The sequence below is a fragment of the Zootoca vivipara genome, chromosome 13 (genome assembly GCF_965207765.1).
Source record: "Zootoca vivipara chromosome 13, rZooViv2.hap1.1, whole genome shotgun sequence".
NCBI lineage: Eukaryota > Metazoa > Chordata > Lepidosauria > Squamata > Lacertidae > Zootoca > Zootoca vivipara.
In genome coordinates, this window is record NC_142596.1 from 6,152,720 (window position 1) to 6,180,062 (window position 27,343).

Genomic DNA, 27,343 nt, shown 5'->3' on the forward strand with positions numbered 1-27,343 from the left:
GATTTCCGCTGGGCTGCATCTAAGACCAAGGTGCTAATTCCTCTTTAATTATCCCAGGGAAACCCTCCGTAATTGCTTCTCTTCCCCCCGCCCCGCCAGCCTCGCCTTAGTTGGATCCTCTTCTCCCGCCTCTGCTTATCAGCAAAAGGGGGAAGAAGGATTCAGGCAAAGAGAGTTATCAGTTCCTGCTGGTGCCCAGTTGATGGGATGAAGCTCAAGGGGGGAGAGGGTGGCTGGACTTGACGGCCAGCCAAGGAGGACCTGTTGCCTCTCCTCGACGCCTCTGCGGGGCTTGGGGTGGAGAGGCTCTGGATGCTCCCATCCTCCTTGGAGGTCGTCCTGCCTCCTTGGCCCTGCCCTCCCGTCCAATAAGGAGAGGTTGCCTTGACACCTGCTTATATACCGAAGACGGCAGCAGCCTCCAAATCTCCAGCACTGGGTTGGGGGAAGAGGGGAGAAAATACACACATAAACACACACACACACCCCTCTCTCCATACCTATTTCAAGCCACAGACTTAGGGAGACAGTCGCCCCGTCGGGCAAGGAGGAGAAGGCTCCCGAGACGATGACCTCCAGCAAAATTGAGATGCCAGGTGGGCTGAAGGCGGACCCGGCGGCTCTGATGGCTTCTCTGCATTTGCTCCCGTCTCCCACCCTCAACCTGGAGATCAAGTACACCAAGGTAAGTCACCTGTCTGCTCTTTCCTGCCGGAAGAGCACGGGCTTCTCTTTTTCTGAGCTGACACAAACCCGTCTCACTCGGACTTCTCTTCAAAAAACACACAAACACAAAAGCCAGAAAGAGGTGCGTTTTCAGGTGCTGGATGCCAGTAGATGCGTGGCTATATGTGAAAAGTCCATAGGATAAGAAACAATATCTTGCCCTTTCCAGTTTGCCTGGCATCATTTTAACTCTTTGGATCAGTTTTTCTATCTTTCTGGGAAAGGGGTTTCCCCTCACAGACTTGAGCTCCTGAGGATTGTTGGAGGGCGCGATTGTACAAATCTTGTTACTGTATCTTGTTTTAGCCTATTGAAGGATGATGAGAATCAGGTTCTGTTTTGCTGTTCTAAAAACTGGTGTCTTTCGCTCCTGGGACTCTTCCTTAACAATTCCTGCCGCAGATGTCATCATGCCAAGTTATTGTAACTTTGGATGGAGGGAATCGTTTGCTGATTTCCTTCCTAGACAAATAACGATCTCGAATACAGGCAACTTGGCAAAAAAAATTATTTGCTTATCCACATCACCAAGTGCCCAGGGTTGATGGCTTCTTCTGCGGGCTAAGGTGTGCAGAGCTTTTCTATATTTACAGTTGATACAAATCAGCAAGGTTTTTTAGCGTATGTGTGTTCAGAAGACAGTTACAGTATTCCAAAACGCAATTTCGACAGGAAGTGTGATGTCTTTGGTCCGTCTTCTGGTTGTGAATGCCTGTTTATATTATTAAGCACACTGGACACGATCCCGTGGGATGCAAGACCTCTTGCACAAGCCCCACTGAGGTTACAGGGCAATTGCGCGAGAGCGCGCAACTCAGCGAGCAGTCAGAGCAGGAGAATCTGCGCATGGATCAGGTCCCAAGCGCGGACATTCTTCATCCTTTGAAAGGGACATTAGACACTCCAGGCTTGTAAAAAGGCGGCACTTCTATTTAAAGCCAATATAGACCTGAAGGTCAAGCAATGCCAATTAACAAGAAACCTCATTGTTGCAAACATACATGATGAATGTTTGTTAAAGATTCATTCTGTTCCCAGAATGTTTAATCACGAATGTGTTCTATTCCCAAATTTCATCACGAATTTGCTGCTGCTCCCTGTTTTCTCTTAAATCCGGAATACAATAGCCACATAAGGACTTGCTGATTATTCAAATAAATCACCTACAGTATTTTCAAATTAAAATAAAAAATAAAATAAATGTGAGTCTCAAATTCCTTGTGCCGGTTCACTTACCTGGCACTTAACTGCTCTTAACAATGTAAGGATTATTTATCTATAGTGCTAGGATTACTGGGGGTGCGATCCAGTCAAATTAAGCACTTTCAAGCCTCATTGATTTCAGTGGGAGATAATGAAGCCCGTTGCTGACTCTTCCCGTTGAAATCAAAGGAATGTGCTTAGCTGGTTCGTAATCACAATACTCGTGGTTTTATGCGCAGAGACACACTTCCTAGTACGGGGTAAGCCCCATTGAGCTCAATGGAACTTACTTCTGAGTAAAAAAAAAACTGTATGAATTGTGCTGTAACAATTTATAGCTAAGCTTCTTTACGTTCATTGTGATGGCTCAGCATCTTGCTTAGTTCTCTCCAGCTGAAATCAGTGAGATCTAATAGCGCTTAACTTGGGCTAGATCCTACCACAGTCTTGATATTATTTAGAAAAAGAGAAAGAAAAGTGATCTAGCTGAAATATGGATACGTAGAAATATGGGGGAAAATCTGTCTCACGGCCGCTTGTTTCAGTAGCATACAGTTTTTGGGCCACACCGTCGCCTTGGTGAGAAGATATGCACCGAACGCGGGAGGGGCCAGAGCAGATTCTTGAGGACCAGAAGCTTGCGCCCCAAGTAGAATCGGGGTCGACGACGGGCTGGGATTAAGGAGTCACAAGGATGGGACAGAAAGCTCCCCCGCACGTCCCAAAATTAATGTTGATCTGAAATATTGAGTGGCTGTGGCACGCGTAAAAATACTTTACCTGCGTGGAACTGTGTTTCTCTGCAAAACTCCATGCACAATGATGGTGTAGATCAGTAGTAAGCCCTTGTCGTTTTTTATCCCATATTTCTATAAAAATTACAGTGCATCGAGAAATGGAAATAAAAGGTTGCCTTTGTGAGAGAAAATATGGTGTGTGTGTATGTGTGAGAGAGAGCGGGGTGGGGGGATCTTAGTTTCGTACACCCGTCTCTGTTTTTCTCGCTCAGTTTTTCTCCGGTCTCTCTCCCCCACTGCCGCCCTCTCTCTCGGCAGGCCAGGCAAGTGATTTATTGCTAATTGAAGCCTTTAATTGGGTGTCGTGGCTCTGGCCAGACTTTTATCCAGGATCCACTTTCCCACTTATTGCAAAGAAAAACAAGGAGATAGAAAATGACGGCCCTGCGCTGGATTCTCTCAGCCGGTGGGGTCACTTTTATGTCTCTCTCAAGTGACAACTCCTGTAAACAAAAGGGAACAAATCGCCTCCAGAAGGGGAAGGGGAGCGGGGGGGGGGGAGAGAATCACTTGTAACCTCGAGCATCTCAAAAGTTATAGCAGCACCCATTCTCTCTGGCTGCTCCGCCTCCCTTTTCTTCTGGGCTGTTCCTTGAGCGCCCAGCGGGATTTCCTTCTCTTGCCTGGAATTCGGGGCAACCCGTTCCAGCTTGTGGATGCTGCGCGGCTCTTGCAATCCTGAGTCTCCGTGGAAAGACCGCCGCAGTTGTGTCTGTGACTTGCATGATGCAGAGCCGGTACGAGGGGGGGACACTTTAGGCGTGAAATTTCGAGCCTCGTTTAGGAGTTGCGGAGATCTGTCCCCCTGGGGCCCACAATCCACCGGGAAGTTCACCCTGGAAATGAGTGAGAGTTGCGCAAGAGTGGTGCTGTGCTCCCGCGCACCTCTGTCATTTCATTGGGGCTTGCCCGGGAGAAAAAGGTTGGCAGAAAGCATTCTGGGTTCATTAGTGGGAGGTGGGCTGGTTGTTTGTTTGTTTTGCACTTGGGGCACCCAGATGCATTATAGACTGACCCCATCACTGAAAGGGGCGATGTTGCTCAACGGAAGCCCTTAAACACATTAAACTATTGCAAGCATGCTCAGGTGAGAGCGGAGTGCAGGAGCATGCTTGCAATAGAGCATGATGTGTCCTCTACCAGAGACACTACTCCTCCCAGAGTAGTAAGACTTCTACACCCTACCAGACATAAGACTTCTTTAAAAACAGAGCCTGATTGGAATCAGAAAATAAGAGTTGAAGGCTAGAATCAGATGGTGGCTGAGTGTATAATTTGAGGAAGCTCTTGACTTCTGAGGGTGACTGGCAAAGAAGAAATTCCAGTCAGGTGGGGACTGGCGGCCAGGGACAGACTAAAATTGGTAGGGCTGTACCCCACTAGCTGTGCTGGACCAGCCTCCACTGGGAACAGAGCTCCTCAGTGTTTCTCAAATTTGGGTGTCGAGCTGTACCTGGACTACAACTTCCATCATCCCAAGCTAGCAGGGACAGTGGTGAGGGATGATGGGAGTTGTAGTCCATCAACAGCTGTCAACGGCCCTCCAGATGTTGCAATAATAATAATAAATAAATAAATAAATAAATAAATAATTTATACCCCGCCCATCTGGTTGGGTTTCCCCAGCCACTCTGGGCGGCTTCCAACAGAAATATTAGAATACACTAATTTCTTAAAGATTAAAAGCTTCCCTAAACAGGGCTGCCTTCAGATGCCCTCTAAAAGTCTGGTAGTTATTTTTCTTTTTGACATTTGGTGGGAGGCTGTTCCACAGGACGGGTGCCACTGCCGAGAAGGCCCTCTGCCTGGTTCCCTGTAACCTGGCTTCTCGCAGCGAGGGAACCGCCAGAAGGCCCTCGGCACTGGACCTCAATGTCCGAGCAGAGCGATGGAGGTGGAGATGCTCCTTCAGGTATACTGGACCGAGGACGTTTAGGGCTTTAAAGGTCAGCACCAACACTTTGAATTGTGCTCGGAAACGTACTGGGAGCCAATGCAGGTCTTTCAAGACCGGTGTTATATGGTCTCGGCGGCTGCTCCCAGTCACCAGTCTAGCTGCCGCATTCTGGATTAATTGTAGTTTCTGGGTCACCTTCAAAGGTAGCCCCACATAGAGCGCATTGCAGGAGTCCAAGCGAGAGATAACTAGAGCATGCACCGCTCTGGCGAGACAGTCCGTGGGCAGGTAGGGTCTCAGCCTGCGTACCAGATGGAGCTTTTGCGTACCAGATGGAGCTTTACCAGCGGCTGGACTACAGTCCCATCACCATCCCTGGTCATTGACCTTATGGGAGTTGGAGTCCAGTCACATCTGGAGGGCCACAGGTTCTCCATCTGTGCAGCAGCCACCTGTACTAGCATCCTTTGCTGCTTCTTGTGGCAGCAAGTTTCATGTGCTAATTCTGCATTGTGTGTGATGAAGAGACACTCCTTCTTTCATCTGTTAAGAATACAGGGAAGCCTGGTGCATCTGGCCATCAGAGGAGACGCACGTATTTGCCTCCAGATGCTCAGGAACTGAATGTGGAGGCAGCTTGGCTTTGCGTGTTTCCTTGTAACATCCGAAGTCACCCTGCGGAGTCTGAGATGGGGTGCGGGGTGTAGGGAAAGGTTCAGGAAATATTTTGCTAGATCTACAAGCTGTTTACATTGCTGAGAGGTCTGCATTAAATAAATCCAGCATGTTAAATTGTGCAGTGAAAGACAGCAATATTCACTGAGTGACTCATAAATCTTTCAAACATCAGGAGGTGGACCAGTTTGTTGGGAGAATTGTTGGCTGATGCTGGAGGCTCGGAAGCACCAGGGATGTATTGCAAAGGCTGCTTGCTTGTGTATCACAGCTGCACATTCTTCCTCTTGCGTGTAGCTTGAACCGTTATCCTTTAGGGGAAATACCATAATGAAAAATGAAATTTACCTGGACAAGGGCAGTTTAACAGAAGCTCAATCCAAGTAATGCAGAGATGTTGACAGTGAGCGGTTTGATTGCCTACTCCAGAGGAGCTTGTATGCATCACTCTATTCCATGGGTCGGCAAACTAAGGACCGTGGGCCGGATCAGGCCCAATTGCCTTCTGGATCCGGCCTGCGGGTAGTCCGGGAATTGCTGTGTGGATCACCAGTGCACACGTTCTTTCCCTCTCCCTCCCTCTCCCTTACACAGCAACACTGGTGGCACCACCTCCCTCCCTCCTCCTGGCTTCTCCCTCCCTGCCCTGCCTAGAGGAGGAAGGGGGCTGAGTTTTGTGGGTGCCAGCAGCAGCAGCAACAACAACAACAACAATAGCAGCAGCGCTCAAGTGGCCGCCATTTTAAGCAGCCCCTCTCCGGAGCCCTTTCGTGCGCTGCTCATCGTCTCGCCACCACCACCAGCCCCTGCCACCTGCAAGCAGGGGCTTGTGGTGCTCTTGCATCATTCCCTCCCCCAATATAGTCTGGTCCCACACAAAGTCTGAGGGACAGTGGACCAGCCCCCTGCTGAAAAAGTTTGCTGATCCCTGCTCTATTCCTTAAGGGACAGCTAAGGGGTGTTGGGGGAATCCTCTTGGATTCCCCAGTGTTAGCTGGGGGAGAGGCAACTCTGCACCACATTGTGCTCCTTGTCAATGTTCTTACTTGCTTCACCCGGGGGCTTGTAACTGGACACATTTGCTCAGAAGCAAATCCCAAGGATCTTGCTTCCATGTAGGTGTGCTTAAGGTTAGGATACTAGGATGTGTGTGTGTGCTCATATTCAAAGAAATAAGGAAGAATGAGTTACTTCCAAGTAATGCCTTGAAGCTTATGATACCAGCAGAAGGTGTAGGATCACAGGAACCAACTCCTAGGGGTCAAGGACCTCAGACCCACCCATAAAATATTTGAGGGCGCTGCTCTTCAAATGGTGTGTGTGCGCTGTGCCTTGTGATCAATTATGTGGGGCTGGGCTTACCTCCCCCCCCATATTTTATTCAAGTTGGCACCCCTGCATAAGGTTGTGGGGAATTGGGGGAATTGGGGATGCACCATCCAGTGATCTTCTGCGCCTCGAGGTCTTTTGCAGTGCTGCTGAAGGGGAACAACTCTGTGATTCCTTGTAGTTGTGCATGAACCAGGAGTTCCAAAGTATTCCTGGAACTGATTTGGGTTCCCCCCCCCCCCAAGGCTGGCTGGTTCATCCCTACTGGACTATGAGGAGGAAAGAAGCGTACCTACCTGTCCCAGCAGATTCCCTTTGCTTACTTTGAACTCCACTTTTGAATAGAAGCCAGCCTCATTTTAATCATCCTAAAGAGCATGCTGTCTCTTTAAAAATTGAGACATTCATGGAGGATTAATCTAAGCAGTGACTATCCAGGATTGTTCTGTGCAAGCTCCATATTCAAAGGCAGTCTAACACTGAATATGGGTTTTGGGGAAATGACATTGAGAGAAGTGACTTGTCCTCACATCCTGCTTCTTCTGGGCTTCCTGGAGATACCTGGTTGGCCCCCTGGGGGAAGCAAGGGCCCTGAACTAGATGGACCTTCAGTGACACTCAGCATCAGCCAAGCTCCTCTGATGTTCTTGTGAACCTCCCAAACCATGTAAAATGACAGCCATGTGCTTTGGAGGAATTTAGAATTAAAATGAATAGAATTATTTTTATTTTTTTATTTTTGCAGGAAACAAATTCTGTTTGACAGAGATTTTGCAGGCCCAGCTTTAGGCAGCCTTTTAGAAGTGGCTTATCTCTCGGGAGACTTAGCACATGTATTCTGAAAAGTGAAATAAAGAACCATCACATTGTCCTGCCGATTGGCTAAGTCCCTGGGATGGAGAGGCAAGACGTGAGAGGTGTGGCGACCGCATCCTTTTTTTGCCTCTGTTTAGAGTTGTGTCCCCCCTGCTTGTTGCGCCTGGTAGAGCTCTGCGATTAAACCCTCAGATAAACAGCTCGGTAGGAAGACAAAGTGGTGTTATGAATGGAAGACAAGGCTGTTGATACACCCGTCGGCCCCTGTGCAGGAAGGGAGATGCACCAGCCACGATCTCCTCCTTTCTGTCTTGCTTCCAGCTGTATAAACTCCATATAAACACTTTGCGGGGAGCTGGCAGGATTGTAAGCACAAACCAGTGGTCAAATGGGCTGGTGTGGTCTGCAGTGTAGGCAGAAAGTCTGAGGGGAGGGGGGAGATGGGAGGGTGGGGTGCCCCCTTCTCCCCTCCCCTGCTTTGGAGGAAGATGTCACAGTGTGTGTGCTAAGTTGCAATGTCAAGGTGTTGATGGTTTTGCCCAAGCTCAAGGTACCCCTGAGATGCAATTACTCTTAGGCAGCAATCCTACACTTACCTGGGAGTAAGCCCCATTGAACACAATGGGACTTCCTTCTAAGAAAATGAGGCACGGGACAGTTGTTCAGAAGTGACAGGTCAGCTTTCTCCACTATGGTGTCCCTTCAGATGTTTTGGACCCAGAACTATGTTCTACATCCTCTGCTGGAGGCTGTAATGAATGTCACTTGCTGGAAACTTCAGGAAGGTTGCGGTGGTGCTCTGATCCTGGTGGCCTTTGTATGGCCATTGACTGGCCGCTGTGAAAACAGGATGCTGGCTAGATGGGGCACCAACATGACCAGCAAGACAATTCTTACATTAACCCCTCTGCTTCTCATAATGGTGAATGCTGGGCTGAGGCAGTCCTACCTGAAGACAAAGCCTGGGTGCTCTTAAAGGTGGCTGAGTGAATGAGGGTTGCGCCCCATGGGGGTGGGGGTGATTGAGGCTCACAGAATGAGGAAAGAGTGGGTAGTGACAGATTTTTATCTCCCACGATTCATAGTCACCCAGTGCCACTGATGGGGGGGAATAGATTCATGGAGAAAGAAGTTCTTCACACAAGACAATGTATCACTGTGAACTTAGGCAAATTCACAGAAGGGGAGAAGGCCATCAGCAGCTGCTTGTCAGGAGGCGGCACTATCAGAGGCCACATGCTACAAAATACTGTGTGTGTTACTGGCAGGAGACAGCCATGGAAGGAGAGCTATTTGCCTATATGCCTTGCCTGTGGACTTCCTGGAGGCTTCTTGCTGTCAGGTGCTGGAGTGGATGAACCTTTGATCTGATCCACCATTGGTTCTTCTGATGCTCTTCCAAAAAAATAATCATTTATGCCAAGCATAAGCAAGGTTCTGGACTATAGTGCCCCTCCTCTCTGCTGACAGGCTGTGCTGATGGGGCCTGATGGGAGTCAGAGCATCCGGCCTGGTTTGTTTTCACAAAGGTTGGCATTTGTTCTGGTTTGTTTGCCAGATGGTCGTACAGTTTTGCATCAAACAGTTGTTATCCCACACACTTTCCAGGGCACTTCCCCATCACTTTCCTTACAGCAAGTAGTCTATGGAGGGTGTGTGGCTGCTGTTTCGGAAGCAGGTCTGTTGTGGCAGAACTCCAAACTCACTCTAGTTGTACCACCTGAATTTGCCAGCAGGGGCCCCGAGTCCCATCTCAAAAACCCAGAAATGCCCTTGGTGTGCAAAACTACTGCTGAGGGTGAGTCCTGGTGAGGCCCCCCCCACACACACAAATGATGCTCTGAGCGATGCCAGAAAACTGTAGGGCTGCTCTTGACAGTTCACTTTGCAGCGGAATGTCTTTGGCCATTCAAGGTGGTTTTTAAAGTTAGTATGAAGTGTGTTTTACGTTGTTTTTGTTTTTAAAAGCCCAGCCCTACCCTCTGCCTTGAAGCATCCTTTAAGGCAAGCTGTGTTAGTTCTGGCTCACCACCGCAATCTCTTACTCTCTTCCTCTTTTTCTCTCTGAGTGTGGTTGGGGGGTATCAGCTTTTGTTCAAAGAGCCCATTTGAGATCCTTGCATCTCCCTACATAACCCCACCGTTTCTGTCCTATATTTGGCTTCAGAAATGCCCCCCCCCCGAAAGGGCCCTGGAAGTGGGGAGTGGGGAGAGACGCCTACGTTCCCTCCCGCTTTCCTGCTGATTCTATGGACTCCAATTTCCGAACTCCTTGCAGGGAGTTTCAAATGTACTTCCTTTTTAAATTAAATCCACCCTCTTGCATCGTCGCACGGCACCCCAGGGTGCAGTAAATCAAGCGCATTGTATTCTGCCCAGCCCCGCTGCAAGAAGGCTGACATTCTAACATGTTGGCAGTGAACTTACACACACAAATACACACGCCTGTGATAGCTGCTTGAATCACCAGAATGTTTTGCATCACACAGGATGCCTTTTAATTGCCTTTATTTCCAGCAAATTAACATAGAGCTGGGGGGGGGGGGAGAGAGGAAGGCGTGTGGAATTACTACTAAGCTTATTTTTCTCATGAGCAATAAATATCAGGCATGTGCTTACATTTATAGTTTCCTCAGGATATTAATGACTTCCATGCGCCTAGACCTTGCAAGGAATCTCTTCTCCCTTCCTTCCATTTGTATGCAATCATTGGAGGCAGGGCCTCTCCAGGGGTTGTGAGGCCTGGGGGTTGAAAGAGGGTTTCCAGGGCCACCGCCAAGTTCCCTTCCCAGAGGCCCTGATCCCCCAAATCCATCTTCAGCCTTTCCAGGCCTGTACTGTACCTTGAACCCTGTTCCTCACCTGCAGCAACTGGAGAGCTGTGGTTCCTCAGTGTCCCGCCAGCGGTTCTACAGCAGAGGGGACTTTTTTTTGAGGGGAGGCAGCTGCAAGGGTGAGGAAAGCCCCCTCCCCCTGGGAACAAGGGTGGCACCAGCTTTTGGGGGGTTTTCAATAGTTTTTATTTATTTATTGCATTTCTATACCTCCCTTCTTCCCAGGATCATAGGCCAGGCCTTTTCCAGGGTAGCATTGTGGGATATTGTTCCTGCTGGTTGGTTTTTTTAACTTTGCATTGTTTGTTATTCTTTTTTGGTACAATTCCACAATACAGTGGAACCTTGGTTGTTGAACGTAATCCATTCCGGAAGACTGTTTGACTTCCGAAACGTTCAACAACCGAGGCGCAAAGGGTTGTCGGCAATTTCAATGATGAAAATTGAGAAATGCACCTCGTAAGCCATTTGACTTCTGAGGCACGTTCGAAAATGGAAGCATTCACTTCCGGGTTTTTGGCGTCCGGCTTCCGAAACGTTCAGCTTCTGAGATGCTCGAAAACTGAGTTTCCACTGTATTTTCAAATGATGGTGGTTTATAGGTTCTTTAATTCTTCACCAGGTAAGGACACAGGAACAAGTTCTTGCTCTCTGCCCCCCCCCCCCTTGCTCTGCTTTGCTTCAGCCTTTCTTGGCCTTGGAGGGAACCTGCATATTTTGTCTTGTGGAGCAAAGAGTAGCAGCAGGGGGACAAATATTTTTATTAGGAAAATGAAACAGGAAGAGAAGAAGGGTTAACATACAGAATTTGCTGCTACCACACCAATGCCTTGATCCAATTCTGGGGACAGAGTTGTATCTCTGCAGCTGCTACTGATTTTTTTTTTGTTTTGTTTTTTGGAGCAGGGAGTGGGGGAAACCTTGACTTTAGCAATCTCTTCTCCCATGACCAGTTGTTCCTTGAGATATTCTGTACACCAGCTTTCTCCAAACTGTTGGTGCTCTCCAGATGTTTTAAATAACTGGCTGATGGGAGTCCAAAATCTCTGGAGGGCCCTAGGTTGGAGAAGGCTGCTCTAAATAAAAAAATGCCTTCAGAGGGAGGGGTTCCCTTCCGCAATTACGTGTCCGACTCCCTTGTGGTGGCTTCTCCTCTAAGGTCTCCACATTTCAGATGCCACCAGGGACAGACCTGGAAGCCTAGAGCCATCCAGCAAAGGGTTCAGATTTGACAGCCAGAGGCCTATTTGCTTTGCAGGGAGTTCTTGATGCAGACATTCCTGGTGGAGAGAAATGGCGGAATTCCTCCCCCAACCATTCCTGTCCTCCCTACATAGTTTATTGCCAGGCGTAATGGGATGCCATGGAATTGTCTCCATCCACTGCATTTCAGGAGATCTCTCTCCCTCTTCCTTTCTATCCCTCTTCCCGCCCCCCCCCCCCTTCTCTGTTTTTTTTCCTTGTGTGAAACAATCCAGATCCCTCTTTCCTATGCTTTCAAGCTCCCTTCATTGGTTTGTGGGCACTTGCTCTTATTTCTCTTCTCTTTTCTTTGTAATGAAGGTTGAAATTCTAATCATGGAAGAGGTGATCATACCGGGAACAATTAGGAAAGGAACTGAGAATAAAACAGCATGGCCTCATAATGCCTTCTTTAAAAAAGTAAATAAATCTCTGGTGCTGCTGCATTTTGAATAGTGGGCACAGTTTTGGTCGCCCCGTCTGAAGAAAATAATGGAAGAAGAGCCTGCTGGATGAGGCCAGCTGCATGCCTATCCATTCTGGGAAGCCCACAGACAGGATCTGAGCACAACAGCACTGCCTCCTCCTGTGTTTCAGCAACTGGCATTCAGAAGCATTACTGCCTGTGACCGTGGAGCCAGAGCATCGCCATCATGACTAGTAAACATTGATAGCCTTAACAACCACCATGAATGGGTCCGATGTGTTTTTAAAGCCATCCCAGTTGCCGGCAATTACTGTCCCTGCGGAAGCAAGTTCCATAGTTTAACCCTGCATTAGGTGGAAAGAAGTCCTGTCTTTTAACTGTCCCAAATCTTCCGACATTCAGCTCCATTGAATGTCCCCAAATACTAGGAGAAACTCATTTCTCTATCCTCTTTCTCCATCCCATGCAGAAGTTTATAAACTTCTACCATGCTGCCTCTTGCTCACCTTTTCTCTAGACAAAAAAGTCCCAAGTGACGCAACCTTTCTTTCATAGGGGGGGGGGGGTTGCTCCTTTCCCTCGATCATGTTGGTTGCCCTTTTCTGAAGCTTTTAGCCAGGAAGGCCCTGGCCTGTAGGGGGCATCAAAGAACCAGCTCACAGGCCCCATGCTTTTAAGATGCTGTCCAGAACTTCCTCGCTACCAGAGCTTCCCTATGTCCCCTGCGAGGGCTGAGCCAGTGGCTTGAAAGGAGGTCTTTACAAAGTTAAAGGACTGAAACATTAGCAGTAGTGCGTAGGCATTGGGGAAGCATTGCAGTGCAACTAATAAAGCAGGGTAAATCCACCAACTGTGCAGTATTGTTGCGTCAAGAACATGGTGTGGAATGCATGCACTGCAATCAAGCACAAGTCTCGAGGGCCACCTAATCACAGCGCAAGGAGGACCCGTTTCAGCCAAGCAGAAGACCTGGGTGTGGATCATGACTGGTGACACATTGTGGTCAAGAGAGCAGACCCCTGCCTGCCCCCATTAAGCTCACAACCTAAAATCTGATAATGAAGGGAGGAGGCCGGCGAAAAGGAGGAAGAGGTCTGGTGCAGTACCAATGTGGGGTGCAGCGGGCAGGGGGAGGGGAAGGGTGCTTTTTCAGTGGCCTGATGCACAGAAACTTGTGGCAGTGGCCTAGCTCCACTTCCTGGGCCTTCCAAACCCTCCTGCTGATTTGAAGCCTTTGTGTGGCCTTTTGGTGCCATGTTTCCAAGCTCCCAGTTGCTACCCAAAGAGCACAACTCAGTTTTTCCAGTTGGGGGGTCCAGGACGTTTTGAGGCACACCAGATAATTGCAAACTCTTGGAGTGGCTGCCTCTTGGAAGGGAGCAAAGGCATGAGAGAGAGAGAGAGAGAGAGAGGAGAGAGAAGCCAAAGGTTGTTTCTGCCGGTGGCCACCCTGCTGTGCAGCTGCTAGCCCTGGGGAGGACACTCCTGGTGGCAGAGGCCAGCCATGGCAAGATCCTGGGCCCAGCCTCTTGGACAGGGGTAGGCAGCTGTGGAGGGGAAGCAGTGAGCAAGGGCAGGCGTTTGAGCCCCCTCGGTTCATCTCGCCCCCATCTGGATGTCTGCTGCATTCTTTCTCAGGGCAGGGAAGTGTGAGCATTTCCCCTCTGGCTGGAGCTACAGAGGCCGATATAGCCTGCTACTCTCAGGAAACACAGCAGGGTCCAGGTGCACAGCTTAATTGGAAGCGGGACTTGATCCTCTGGGGCTCAGCTGTTGGACATCTAAAGCAGCAAGGGACAGTGAAGGCACTCTGGGCATGCGTCAAGTGCTTTTGCATCATCTCCAAGGAAAGGCTGCCACATGTTTTAAGAAAGGGCTTTTCAGTTTGGGCAGCATGTCCTGCAAACAAGTTCCATGAGTGGTGTTTTGGGGTGTCGGGGAGCCTTTTCCTAGACAACTCTTGAACTCTGGTGCAGCTTGATAGGCCAAGCCGTGGAGGACCCATTTCCAAATACAGCTGCTGGCTGTCTCTCCCACTTTGTTCTGGACCAGCCACAGAGACAGGATCAGAGCCAAGTGATTTCAGCCCAGGCTGTGCAGCAGGCAGAAGGGCAACCCTTTCCAGTCCGTTCCTTTGTAAGCAAATGTTTTGGGCTATGTGTAGTGTATGTGTCCAAGTTTGGCCCACAGGCCTGAGGTTGCCCACTCCTGCTGTAGAGAACACAGAGCTGGATCCATCCCAGTCTAAGCCAGCTTCCTGTGTTCCTACAAAATGAAGCAAAGCATCATCTTCGTGGGGAAGGTGTAGTGGTTCAAAAAGTGGCTCAGTGTCACTTTCCATGTTGGCTTTGGGGTGAATGAAAGGAAGAAACTCTTGCGGTCTGATGTTTGGCCACCTATTAGTCAATAGTTACAGTATGCTTCACCAAAACATTGCCTTATCCCTCCCCAGTGATGGCTGCCAAGTTATGACAGGGCCATGCTGTGAAGCTTCAGTTGCAGATTTGACACTATCAGATGAGGCTCAATAGAGACTGGGAGTGTCTCACTCATCGTTACAGAGAGGAAAGTTTCCTCTTCAAGTGTTTATGTACAACTTGCTTTGCCAATTCATTACCAGTCAAGAGAGACTCGCACCCACTCGGACTGGATTTTCAACCCTTTTGAGTAGATCATGTTTGCATTAACACTTTGCCTAGCTTTAGAACAGCCCCCGCCCCAACTGAAACACTCAAAATGTTGCACCTTACCTTTGTAGGGCGTTTCACACCCCCTGACCATTTTGGTTGCCCCTTTCTGCATCTTTTCCAGCTCTACCTTATCTCACCTCAGGCAGAACCATGATGATGGTGGTGGTGACTCTGCCTTGATTTCAGCCAAGAAAATCAAGAAAGTCACAGAAAATCATATTTTCAGGAATCTGTGGACTGATTATCAGCCCAGCCTTAATTTCATTGGTGGGATTTGAAAATCCTTTCTGTTTCTGTGCATTTGGGTTTTTTAAAATACAGAAATTGCTGGAGAGGGGAATGTTTCCTTACCTTTTAATATTAGGCGCTTGGCTAAGAATTAAACGTATGCTTTTAATTTACACCTTGCTTGAGCACTGTTGTCCCCTTTGAATTTAGTGGCAGATAAAAATTTGTTGTTCACATTGGCCTTTATTCCCCCCCCCCAAAAAAAATCTCACAATAGATTAGAACAGAGATTTTCAACCTTTTTGAGTCCACAGCTCCCTTGACCAACTACATTCTTTCTGCGGCACACACTGTGAGTCTCATAAGAGTCTCAGTTATGTCATCCTTGCCTGCAGAGCCCGCAGCCCCTCACCCCTTTTCCCTTGTGGAGTGTTCCCTCAGCCTCCTCTCTTCTCCCCTCTAATTGGGAGTCCTCCAGGCAGCAGCTACCGCTCCCCCTGATCTGAGCTCCACCCCCCCCAAAAGAGAGGTGCCTCCTCACACTGCCCCACAGGGGCCTGGGAAGAGGATTCCCCCAACCTTAGTGGCCTGATGGAGACTGGGCAAAGGTGAGGCCAGCACTTTACCTTGGGGTCTCCTAATAATTCCCAGGGCCCTTAACTAACTACAATCCCTGGGGTGCTTAGAGGGAAGCCATGGCTTTTAAAAGTGGCCTGGTGCTGCTTTAAATGCATAGGGCGGATGGGGAGCTGTGCTGCAAAGTTTGTCATGCCTGCGAAAACAGGGGAGGTGCTTGACTTCCCCTTAATGTAGCCATGAAGGGTCAGAAAGGTGCCCTTGGCTTGGCAACCTCCAATTCTTGTATTGTCAAAGGAAGGAATCACAACTGCAATTGCACAGTAGGGGGTGTGGAGGGGATCTGTGTCCAGCAGATCATCACCAGGAAACAACTGTGTAGGACATCAAGGCCCTGCCAGCGAATGGAGCCTAAAGAAAAGGGGCCAGCAATAGGAATCACTTCTTTGCACAACCATGAGCTGCCTTACGGAATTCACCGCCACAGGTGCAAGGGAAGATGGCCACTGGCTTAGAAGCATTTAAATAAGGTTTAGAGGCATTCATAAAAGAGGAGAGGTTTTTTCCAAGGGCTGTTAGTCATGACAGCTGACAATGAACGCTCCAGAAGACACCTATCACTTAATGCCAGGTGCTGGGTGCTGTCTTCCTGTCCTGGTGGCGAGTTTCCTGGAGGCATCTGGGTAGCTCTTGGTAGGAAGAAGGGTGCTGTGAACCTTTGGTCTGATCCAGCTGGACTGGGAACAGAATGTTTAAATGTTTCTTTATTGGTTTCATGTAGGAGAAAGGGTCCGAACTCCCTTTTGTTTCTTTGGCAGGCAAGACAGTGGGAAGGGTCTTCCATTTGACTCTGTAAGGTGTGTGTGTGTGTGTGTGTGTGTGTGTGTGTGTGTGTGTGTGTGGCTTTTCCAGTTTCTGCTGCCATCACCCAAAGTTTGCTTAATGCCTTTCACCAAAGATGTCATAGGTGGCAAAAGGCAGCGAGTAAATGTTCTTTAATATGATGTAACCTAATCCTGATGGATCCAAAACTGTCCTTTTTCTGAACTCCCTGTTCATGTTCTCCCATTTCACCGAAGTTGTTGAATGCTCGTGCTAAATTATAAGACAAGGTCTACCCACAAATGATCCTCCCGCTCTTTGCTGCTTTGGCCCATCTCTAATTATAGACTGTAATAATAATCACCAACATCCTTCTGAGCAGATGAATTTGTGAACATCAGAAAGATGCTTTTGCCAACCAAAAGAGAGAGAGAGAGAGAGAGAGAGAGTGCTGTGTGCGCATCTTGATGGTGGTAGTGGTGATGGGGGGAGGCTAATTGGAACCACATGTGCAAACTTAACATTAGAAATACTCCATTATAGGCACCACAATCAGTGTTGATATGTATTCTGCTGCTTGCACTGAAATGCCAGAAGTCATTTAGGCTAGCTAATCCTTCCTGAGCTCTTCCCATGGAGTTTTTAAAACTTTGTTTTAGAGCCACCAGACACAAAGAGACATGTCCTGCGCAGACTCTCCGCAGAGCTGGCTTTGAAATGCTCTAACAGGAGAATTGGGGGACATTAAGGAGGCTGGCGGGAGGCTTGCCGGAGTGAACCCTCATCCCAAAGCTGTGTCTCCTGATGGTTCACTTGGGCCTAATCGAACAGCCACTCTTTGCAGGTCACAGGCTCTGCTATTTGTCTCTGACCTAAGAGATCTGGCGTGTTCTTCACATCAAAACCGGGTCTTGCTGAGCTGAGATCAAACAGGCAAAGGTAAAGGATTTGGCCAGTGATTTATCATGCCACGGAGAGCGATCAGGCCAAAAGGGGCCACTGAGGATGAAGCTGACATTCCAGCCGTTTCTCATATGTGCTTAGAAGAGGGACTTCCAAGTTAAACAGAAGGAGGCCCTCCCCCCTCTCTTTTTGCTTCTTCAGGAATAAATATTGAGAGATTGTGTTTAACTACAAATGTCTTCCCAAGGACAGCATTTTCCAAAGCTGATGATTAACAGGAAGGTCTTCACCTAAAAATAACAGAGATACACAATCTCAGTGCTACTGCAAAAGCGGCACATTCTACCAAGTGTAGAGGAGCAGTTCCTGCAGAAAGAGTCAGCACCTACCTTTTATGTTTTATTAAGAAGACAAAAAGACACCATCCTTTCTGAACCAGACCCCAAGCTCTACTGATCTAGTCAAGCACTCTGTTTTAATGGCATTTTATTTGCTTGTTTGTTGGATTTCTTGCCTGCACTGTACTGTGAGGTCTAAGGTAGGTCACAACAATAAAATATACCATTTGTAAAACAAATAAAACAGTGTTATAGTGAATTCTATAATTTAGTTACATATTGTGCAAAGAAGGGCTCTCTTTTGTTTGTTCTGAATCTGTTGCTGAGGAATGTCACCAAGTGTCTCAGAGTTCCTGTATTATAGAAGAGGGAGAGAGGGTTCTCTCTCCACATCTCCCATTCCATTCATAATTTTATAAATCTCTATCAAGCCTTTCCTTATGTATCATCTTCTCTAAACTAAAAAGCTCTCAATTCTGCCATGTATTGTCAACTTTGTCTTCTGAGATGAGGCACGGAGAGTCGGGGCCTTCTTATGTGTGGCACCTCTCTTGTGGATCTCCCCTACTCTTGTCCTGCAGAGCTCAAGTGGTAGTGGGGGAAAGAGGAGGAAAGCAGCACCATGGAGAGCTCATAGCGAGCTGCTTGCTCTAAGGAGGGCTGGAAGTGACCTGAGGTCTTTTGAAACTCTCCCTCCTAGGTTCTGCCCCCCTTTTGGAGAACAAGAGCCTCTGGAAGGGCCAGTCCACTGACCTGGAGAAACCCTCTGTCCTAGTGTGGTCCCTATCCCATTGGACTGGTGAGATAGCATGGGAGGTACCAAAGGCAGGTGCCTGTGAGGGTTCTGGCTCTGGTCCTATAGACCCTGGTGCTGTGGGTTGTGCTTTGGTGGGCTCCTCTTCCAACCTCTGGTCCAGCTGTCCTCTGATCACCAGCATCTTGGAGCCTGCTCTGGTTCCTTAACTTCCAACTTGGTCACTGCAGGACTTCCCTTAGCAGCAGAGCCCACCCTTGGCATGGATTAGGTCCCGAGGTCAAATCCCTAGTATCTCCAAAGGAATTGGCAGCAGGTGGCAGGAAATACCTGTCTGCCCAAGTCCCTGCCAAGCTGCTGTTTCAGACTGAGTATATAATACCGGCCTAGGCGGACCAATGGTCCTGACATGGTAGTTGTTTCCATGAGCAAAAATGTGCAGCTGTGTGCTTGTCTCCTTTGAAGGCACCTGCTTTGAATGCAGAAGGTTTCAGGATCCACCCCCATCCTCTAAAACAACAGAGAGCTGCTCTTCTTGGAGCTGCTCAGTGAGCTAGTATTGGGCCAGAGAGATCAGGGGTCTCACCTGGGTCAGCACAGCTAAGTGATGGGGAAGGGGGGACGGACGATGACTAGGATACTCAGATTCCTCCTTAGCCATGAGGGTGAGATCTTCACTTCACTTCACCTCACACACCCCCACCTGCCTCACAGGTTTGTTGTGAGGATGAAGAAGGGTAGAATACAAATGGGATTTTTAAAAATCATCCAAGGTAGCTTCGTCTGTCTATGTAGAAGTATCTACACTGTGTGTGTGTGTGTGTAGGAGGCAGCAGGTACAGAAAACATCCAAAGCTGCCTTTATAGTTGCTCATCCCTATTACCCAGCTGGCCCAGTATTGCAGCTGCTTCCCAGGGTTCTTGACAAAGAGGCTATTCTCATCTCCAACTTCCTGGGAGTTGAACCACAGAACCACAGAACCACAGAACCATGGGGTTGTGAAAGGCCTTGTAAGTCACCTAGTCAAACCCCCTGTCCTCAAGACCTTTCTCTTGATCAGGGGTCAGCAAACTTTTTTAGCAGGGGGCCGGTCAACTGTCCCTCAGACCTTGTGGGGGGCCGGACTATATTTTTGGGGAGGGGGAAATGAACGAATTCCTATGTCCCACAAATAACCCAGAGATGCATTTTAAATAAAAGGACACATTCTACTCATGTAAAAACATGCTTATTCCCAGACCATCCGCGGGCCGGATTTAGAAGGCAATTGGGCCGCATCCGGCCCCTGGGCCTTAGTTTGGGAACCCCTGCTATTGATGTTTATTCAAGATCTCCCCTCCTGTCTCTTAAGCCCCTTCACTTTAGGCGTGCCCTCTGGGGCCTCCTTTGCACCCTTCTGTGGGACCGACAGCCTTCAGCCCCCCCCTCAAGTTTCTCTTCTTCTGGCTGACCTGAGACCTTCCATTGTGCCAAATCTGTGCCCTGCCAATAAGCTCTGGGTCTCTATTCCCTGTACCTCATATCTAGAAACCTGCAGGAGCCAGGCACTTTGGGGACAGAGTGTGGGTGTGGGTGGCAGAGACAGATAGGGTCCGGGTGACCGTCTTCCACCTTCGCCAGAATCTGTGATGGCCTCTGCAGAAGGATAAAGTTCCGCTGGTGATGAGTCCCTAAAGCCAAATTCCTTCAAAGTGAAATGTTCATTGGGAAGGATTCTTCAGCCAGCTGCTGGTGGGTAGCTGATCCCAGGAATGCGTCGTCATTCCCTGGCGGGAAGGTTTGGGCTTGTGTCTGATCAGGACAGCCATGTGCTTCAGAGCAAATGAGTCCTGAGAAATCAAGACGCATCATGCACCACACCTTGTGTTGGGGAGGATTTTCCTTTGCCAGGCTCAGCGCTGGAGCTTTTTGAAAAGTTTCCAAACAGAGAGGAAATGAAGGATATGAAATTTCCGGAGGCACAGGTGCCAGGTATCTCCAGTGTTATGAAATGTTTACCAAGGGAAGCGGGGGCTGCTGGATTTTTTGCATGCCTCCAAAATTATCCCCCCAAAAGTGTCATTATGCACTCAGCTCCTGCAGCCACGAGATGGTCGCTTGGGGCCAAACAGCTGAGATTCCTCCCTTAAGCTTCTTTGGCATTCAATGCCTCCCCCCCAAAAAAAAACCCCTCTTGGAGGAACGAGCCTCATATGAAAAAGGGATCACTTTGATGGAATTGAAACTATAACCAGCTACTAAATCAAGGCAGCTAGGAAATTCCAATTCATCCAAAAGCATGCTTCTCTCCTATGGGAAGCTGTTATTATGTGGATGTTAAAATCCTCTTCCTGTATGGGGGAGAGGGGAAAAAACATTATGGAATTGCAGAACTACAAGAACATGGTTTATTAAATCCATGGGAAAATGATTCCACCTTGGAGGACCCGAGGGCTCAAGCTTAATTTCTGTCCACTGGCTGAGGTTCTCGCTGGTGCTCCAGGGAGGTCGCCGCAGATGCCTGATGACATCATCACGAATCAATATTGGAGGAGGAATGAAAATTATTCACTCGCACGTCGTTCCAGGACATATTTCGAGAGAGGAAATGAAAGGTTACACTGCATGCCATCCATGTTGATTCGTTGGCCAGTGGCGATTGTGATTTGGTTGCAGAGTTTAAAAGGAGATGGTAGAAAAGAAAGAGACTCTGAAGGAATTTGTATTCAAACCCCCACACCACTTCGGTTCTATACAGAATAGAGCAGGGAAATGTCAAATATGAAACTGGGATGGGTGGGTAGGTTTTATAACAATAATTTCTTAGCTGCAAAGAAAAGGAAGTCCAGTGTGGGGTTTATGTTTTCTATCTGAAGTGAATCCCCTGGGCACTGGGAAATTTCTCTTTCCATAAATGTGAATGAACTTCATTTTACTTGTCGCTAAGAAATTTGTTGAGATACATTCATTCTCAGTTTTGTATTCAACACTGACCAGGATGTGTCCACAGGGCTGTTATTCCATTTAGTTTCATAACATGAGGCAAGGGGTGATTTAGGGGTTGTCATGGGTGCCAGGTGGCGCTGTGGGTTAAACCACTGAGCCTAGGGCTTGCTGATCAGAAGGTCAGCAATTCGAATCCCTGTGACGGGGTGAGCTCCCTGCCAACCTAGCAGTTCGAAAGCACGTCAAAATGCAAGTAGATAAATAGGAACCCCTACAGCGGGAAGGTAAACGGCGTTTCCATGTGCTGCTCTGGTTCGCCAGAAGTGGCTTAGTCATGCTGGCCACATGACCTGGAAGCTATACGCCGGCTCCCTCGGCCTATAATGCGAGATGAGCGCGCAACCCCAGAGTCGGTCACGACTGGACCTAATGCTCAGGGGTCCCTTTACCTTTTTTATGGGTGGCAGAGTATCTTATACTCTGCTTATCTGTCTCCCATTTTCTTATTATTTTGGAACAGTGGAGGCTGGTCGGTTGCTTTAGATCAGGCATCCCCAAATTGCGGCCCTCCAGATATTTTGGCCTACAACTCCCATGATGATCCCTAGCTAACAGGACCAGTGGTCAGGGAAGATGGGAATTGTAGTCCTAAACATCTGGAAGGCCGAAGTTTGGGTATGCCTGCTTTAGATCACCCTGTGGTTTCTCTTTCATAAGGCAGGCTGTTCCAACGACACTCCAAGGTTTGGGCAGGCAGGAAATCTGGAGAGAAGTGGCTGACTCTTCCTCCCAGCAGCAACTGGAGACAGTCTGCTGGCAGTTTCCCAATTCCCAGGCTATGATCCTGAAGGCTGTAGGTGCCTCTGTGACAACCCACTATGTGAGGGGTTATAAATAGTGTTGTTGCCACACAATTTAAAGGTAGAAGCCATCAGTGGGGCTTTGCCCCCTTGCAGGGTAGATGGATCTGTGTGATATCCTAGGGTTCTGTGCCTGCTCCTAAGTAGAGGTTGCCTCTGTCAGCCTGAGGCTGTGAGGCCCCTTTTCTTTGGATTTGGGGTGTGAGGAGCCAGCACCATTGACTGAAGGCCTGGCTGATGATGTCCTAGAATTGGCATGGCAGGGGGAAACAAAGACCAGAAGATGGAGTAGGCAGAGCAGAGCTGTGGTCCACAAGTGCACAGGACAGGTTGGAATGAGAGCACCCCTTCTTCCCATTCTGATGCAGTTTGCACATCTGGCAAACCATGCAGGAGGCCTCTGATTCCTTGCAGGAGATTGACAGTCCTTTTGAGGGGAAACTGGACCGGCAGGAGGATAGCATCCTTTACCCACTATGGATATGCACTGACTCGTTTTCTTTCCCCTGCCTGTGACTCCTGGACAAGGGCTTTTGAAGTGCTACTAATCCTGTTGAAAGGAGCCTAGAAAGGGGAGGAGTAGCAAGAAGGCCTCTTTCCTCCAAGCACCTTCTAGAAAAATAGTCTACATTGCCTCAAGGCCTCTTTGCCCTGCAGACGGAGGGAGGGAGGGAGGGAGGGAGGGAGGGAGGGAGGGAAGGAAGGAAGGAAGGAAGGAAGGAAGGAAGGAAGGAAGGAAGGAAGGATAGATAGAACGATAAGTTCTTCCCTCTCTGGGCAAAGTGATCCAGAGCACCTACTCCACAGAGGACAAGGTAGGATCCACAAGGAGATCCCTATGGAATTGGATCAAGGGTGGTTTCCTTAGCCCTGCGTCCTGTTTCCAGATGCCGGTAGGAAACCCAGAGGGAGGACATGAGGAAGGCTGCCTTCCAGGGCAAGGGTTCTGGGGGGCACATTTCATGGCTCCAGTCTAAGAACTGGGCCAATCACATGCCTTTTCTAGATATTTATCCCTATATTTTTCTGAAAGCTGAAGTGGCTTACAACATTTCAGCATTTTAATGTCCTAACTATGAAACACCAGTAAAAATAGCATTCACAGGGTGAGGTGGTGGTGGTGGTGGTCTCTCCCACTCCTGCTTCCCTCTCCCAAGAACTGGGTGAGATCCCGGAATCCAGATGCCAGGGGAGAGCAGGGACATAGGGAGTTCAGCTCTGGGCTGCAGTTAGTTTCTGAGCTGTGAGGCGATAGCAGCAAATGTTTATGTGCTTTCCGTGTTACTTGCAAAATATATCAAGTGTTTCTCTCCATCCTACTGCCCCCCCTTCCAATTTGGCTCAGTTCCATGGACCGTGCCCCCATGAGCTAAATTACTTAACTGCTTACAGTGCCACATAGCAAACACATGACACCCCTTTTAGCAAGCCACGGAATGTAACTCTGGGGTTCAAACCAAAACAAATGACCTCAGCAACTCTTGGGAGACACACACACACACACACACACACACACACACACACACACACACACACTTAAAGCAGAATTAAGTTGTAAAACCCAATGGCTGATTTATGGCCACAGTCAGCCTTAATTAACATTGATTCCAGGGGAATAGTAAATGTTGAATAGGGTTCACAATTGAAGTTGAACAATGCCCTCTCTGGGTGTTGTTCAATTTGTAGCATGATTTACATGGAGGCGAGCCCTTCCATTCCTGGGGTTATCCCTTTTTCATCTGGTCCTTGAGATGAGTTATATATAATCCACTGATAGCAACATTTGCTGTCAAATAGTCCCCTTGATTTAAAGTTACCCACTACAATGGTCACTATAAATAAGAAGGAAATAAAAGAGGGAAACGAAAACCCAATTTGAGGCTTTGCAGGGATTCCTTGTTTGGGCAATGTGTCATCGCTTGTCCAGGCCCGTGGCGTTTTTACGAACTGGCCGTAATGAAAGTCAGATCAAATGTACAGGCTCTAAACATTTAATCAACAACCACTGGAACCGGACAAGTTCTTTAAAAGCCCCAGCAAGCTCAAATTTATTGTCTAAGAACCTAGGTCTTGGTGGGGAGGGAAGCCGGCGGAGGAATGGCACTACCTGACACCAAACGCCTAAAACTTTCAAAACGTGAGTTATTTAAACATAAGGTTGTGCTTGTAAAGCCGCCAGCTGCTGGATTTCAAGATTTGAAACCCTTCCAAGAGTTTGGACGAGGTACTTTATATGGGCAGGAGAGTAAATACTCCAATTTTACTGCCAATTTAGAGGCGCTCGGTTTACAGTAATGAGCTTGCCTCGACCGTCCTTTGTTTATAGAAAGTGGAACAGGAAGAAATGAACGTTAACCATTAACAGTAGCAATCCCTCAAGCCTCTCCTTCTCTCTCTGCTCCATGCCAGGCTGACGCCTTGCTCTTATTGGAAGGCTGGCTGAACACCTTGTCAACCGCAACTGGTCATGTAGAGAATAAAACTATTGGAGTGGATGCAATGGCGCTCAAAAAGTGGCCTTCCAACAGCATTCTCCAAACGCCGTCTGTGGAACTCATGGTCACAGGATGTTGGATTGGCTACTTGCACCAGCATCTTGTCAGGATCAGCCCTTCCATTAGGCATCTTGGCCTTCTTTGCCTCGGGCAGCAAAATCTCTTGGGCAATCTTTAGTGAGGTCTGGACAGTGGTGGTGGTGGTGAAGGCTGACATCTCTACGTTGCTCAGATCTGGAAGGGGTTAACGCAGGGCTGCCATACGTCCATAATTTCCCAGGTACATATGGGATTCGCCGTTGTGTGTGTCCAGATTTTCACTTGAAATAGGGCAACCCTAGTTAAGGAATATCACCTGACCTACTCTGGCCTATTGGTGAGATTACTTGGGTGGTGTGGTTATTTCATGGCTCCATAGGTCCTTCCCTCAGCCGGAGCTGGCAGCAGGGGGCAGCACAATGGCTGGACATAGAATCATAGAGTTGGAAGAGACCACAAGGGCCATCCAGTCCAACCCCCTGCCAAGCAGGAAACACCATCAAAGCCTTCTTGACATATGGCTGTCAAGCCTCTGCTTAAAGACCTCCAAAGAAGGAGACTCCACCACACTCCTTGGCAGCAAATTCCACTGTCGAACAGCTCTTACATACCTTAGGGTTAATACTTCTGAGTGCACAATTGCAACTCAAAGCCCTCTCCTAGCACCTGCAATTTATATGGGTTGGGGTAGCTCCTATTGGAGCAAACAGGATTCCCCCCCCCCTGTCTCCAAACACAGGTGTGTGCAAAGAAAATCCAAATTGGGACTGCAGTGACAGCGAATCCTAGGGATACTGCCCCCCGCCCCCGGTATCATGCCAGAATCCAAAGCCAGATCAGGGCACAGGGAGCACTGGCTGATTCTACAAGAAAAATTGTACCCTCAGGGGCGAACCTCACAGTTAATGTTATGTGGTCTTCAACTCACCAGTGCTGCTCCATACTCAGGTCTGCACTCCCAGGACCAGCCTCCATTGCGGGCAGCTGCACTCACCAGAAGCAGGATAGTGTGGCTCCTCCCCCTTTCAATGGACCTTGTGTGGGAAGAGGAGGGAAGAGTCAGCCTGTGCCAAGCTTCTGCCTTCCAGGTGCCGACGCCCATCAACCCTAGCCAACATAGCTGTGTCCCCCTCAGCCTTGGTGCTGTATGGCTGGAAATGGTGGTAGTTGTAGTCCAACATCTGGAGGGCACCAGCTTGGGGAAGGCCGCCAAGTGTTGTGCTGTTGTTGTCTCAGTTGCTCCCATCTCTGAAGGTTGAATCTCTGCTTGTTTTTGTGATAACCTGTGAAGTCGGGCATCTGGTTTAAGAGTTGAGCTAGCAGGTCTTCTTTGTGATGGATCTTGTATATATAATAATAATAATAATAATAATAATAATAATAATAATAATTTATTATTTATACCCTGCCCATCTGGCTGGGTTTCCCCAGCCACTCTGGGTGGCTTACAACAGAAAAAATGAAATAAAATAATTAAACATTAAAAGCCTCCCTAAACAGGGCTGCCTTCAGATATCTTCTAAAAATCTGGTAGCTGTTTTTCTCTTTAACATCTGATGGGAGGGCGTTCCACAGGGCAGGCGCCACCACCGAGAAGGCCCTCTGTAAAGAACTTTGGGTGCCTGGAATCCTGTGAGGAAGGTATTCTGTTCCCTACTCAAAAGGTGTCAAGGAGTTTTGAGTGGTGGTGGTGGTGTAGCAAATGGAGAAGCAGAGAGGGAAAACTTGCACAGGCTCAATGGACTTAATGGCAGCTAGAGATGGGTTTTGAGAAGGGGTGCACATGGAAAATGTCCACATGGATGGATGGATGGATAGATAGATAGATGATTGATAGATAGATGTCTTCATGCTTGCAGGGGGGAGGGGAGTATATGCAATTTGGATTTTCTGCCTTCGGCACCGAAATATTTTGAGCCAGTCCCGCATCTTGGATCAAGGCTACCGTTAATTCCACACAATATGTTTTCATCTCAATCAGTGGCTTGTTTCCTTGAAGAAGAGTAAAGTTGGAGATGATTTCACATTATCCGGGTGATTCCCATGACAAAAAGGTTTATGTTTTGAGATGGGGTATTTGGATGGCTGAGCTCTGGGCGGATTTGCCTTCATTCTGGATAGTTGTGCGATTTTAACAATTTGGGGTTTTGCAGTTTCTCTTTGTGCTCCGAGAATCCCAATTTCAATTTCAAGCAATCCACTTAAGGCTTTAAATCCTATCTCTCTTGCAAAAGGACTGTTGATTTGGAGTGACAGATGGATCCAGGCTTTCATGTTAATTTGCAGGAGCTGGTGAGGTGAGCTGGCCAAATTTGCTGCAGCAGATACACACACACACACACACACACACACACACACACACACACACACACACACTTCATTACAAACAAGAGCCGTTGCCCAAAATAAGATGTGCCAAGACACCTTAACACCACAGATGAGGGCAGTACCACCATCTTAGTACCGTAGCTGCAAGTTTTGTTTTTGTTTTTTTTTAAAAAAACCTCTGTGGCCTGGAAGCTCATTTCTGAATACCAGACTTTGTACTTGGCCATGGAAAAGAAGCAGCAAAGTAGCTGAGCGCATGTACCTGAGGAGCACCTTGCAGATTGAGTGCCACCACCAAGAATGCCCTACCCTAGAGATCATCCTTAAACATCCTTTGCTAACCTGATGCCCTCTAGACGTTCTGCACTACAACACTGGTCAACCCAAAACTTCCAGAAGGAACCAGCTTAGCACAGGCTGGGGGCAAGGATGTTAGTG

At 48.3% G+C, this 27,343-nt stretch overlaps 1 protein-coding gene across 1 annotated transcript in view; it reads left to right on the plus strand.

The window, feature by feature from the left end:
- The first annotated feature begins 401 nt into the window (after positions 1 to 401).
- Positions 402 to 27,343, plus strand: part of ALDH1A2 (aldehyde dehydrogenase 1 family member A2) — a 71,866-nt gene continuing 44,924 nt past the window's right edge. Inside the window, exon 1 of the mRNA XM_035131796.3 lies at positions 402 to 685. Within this exon, the coding sequence (XP_034987687.3) occupies positions 569 to 685 (117 nt within the window). The 5' untranslated portion in view covers positions 402 to 568. The remainder of the gene's footprint in view (positions 686 to 27,343) is intronic.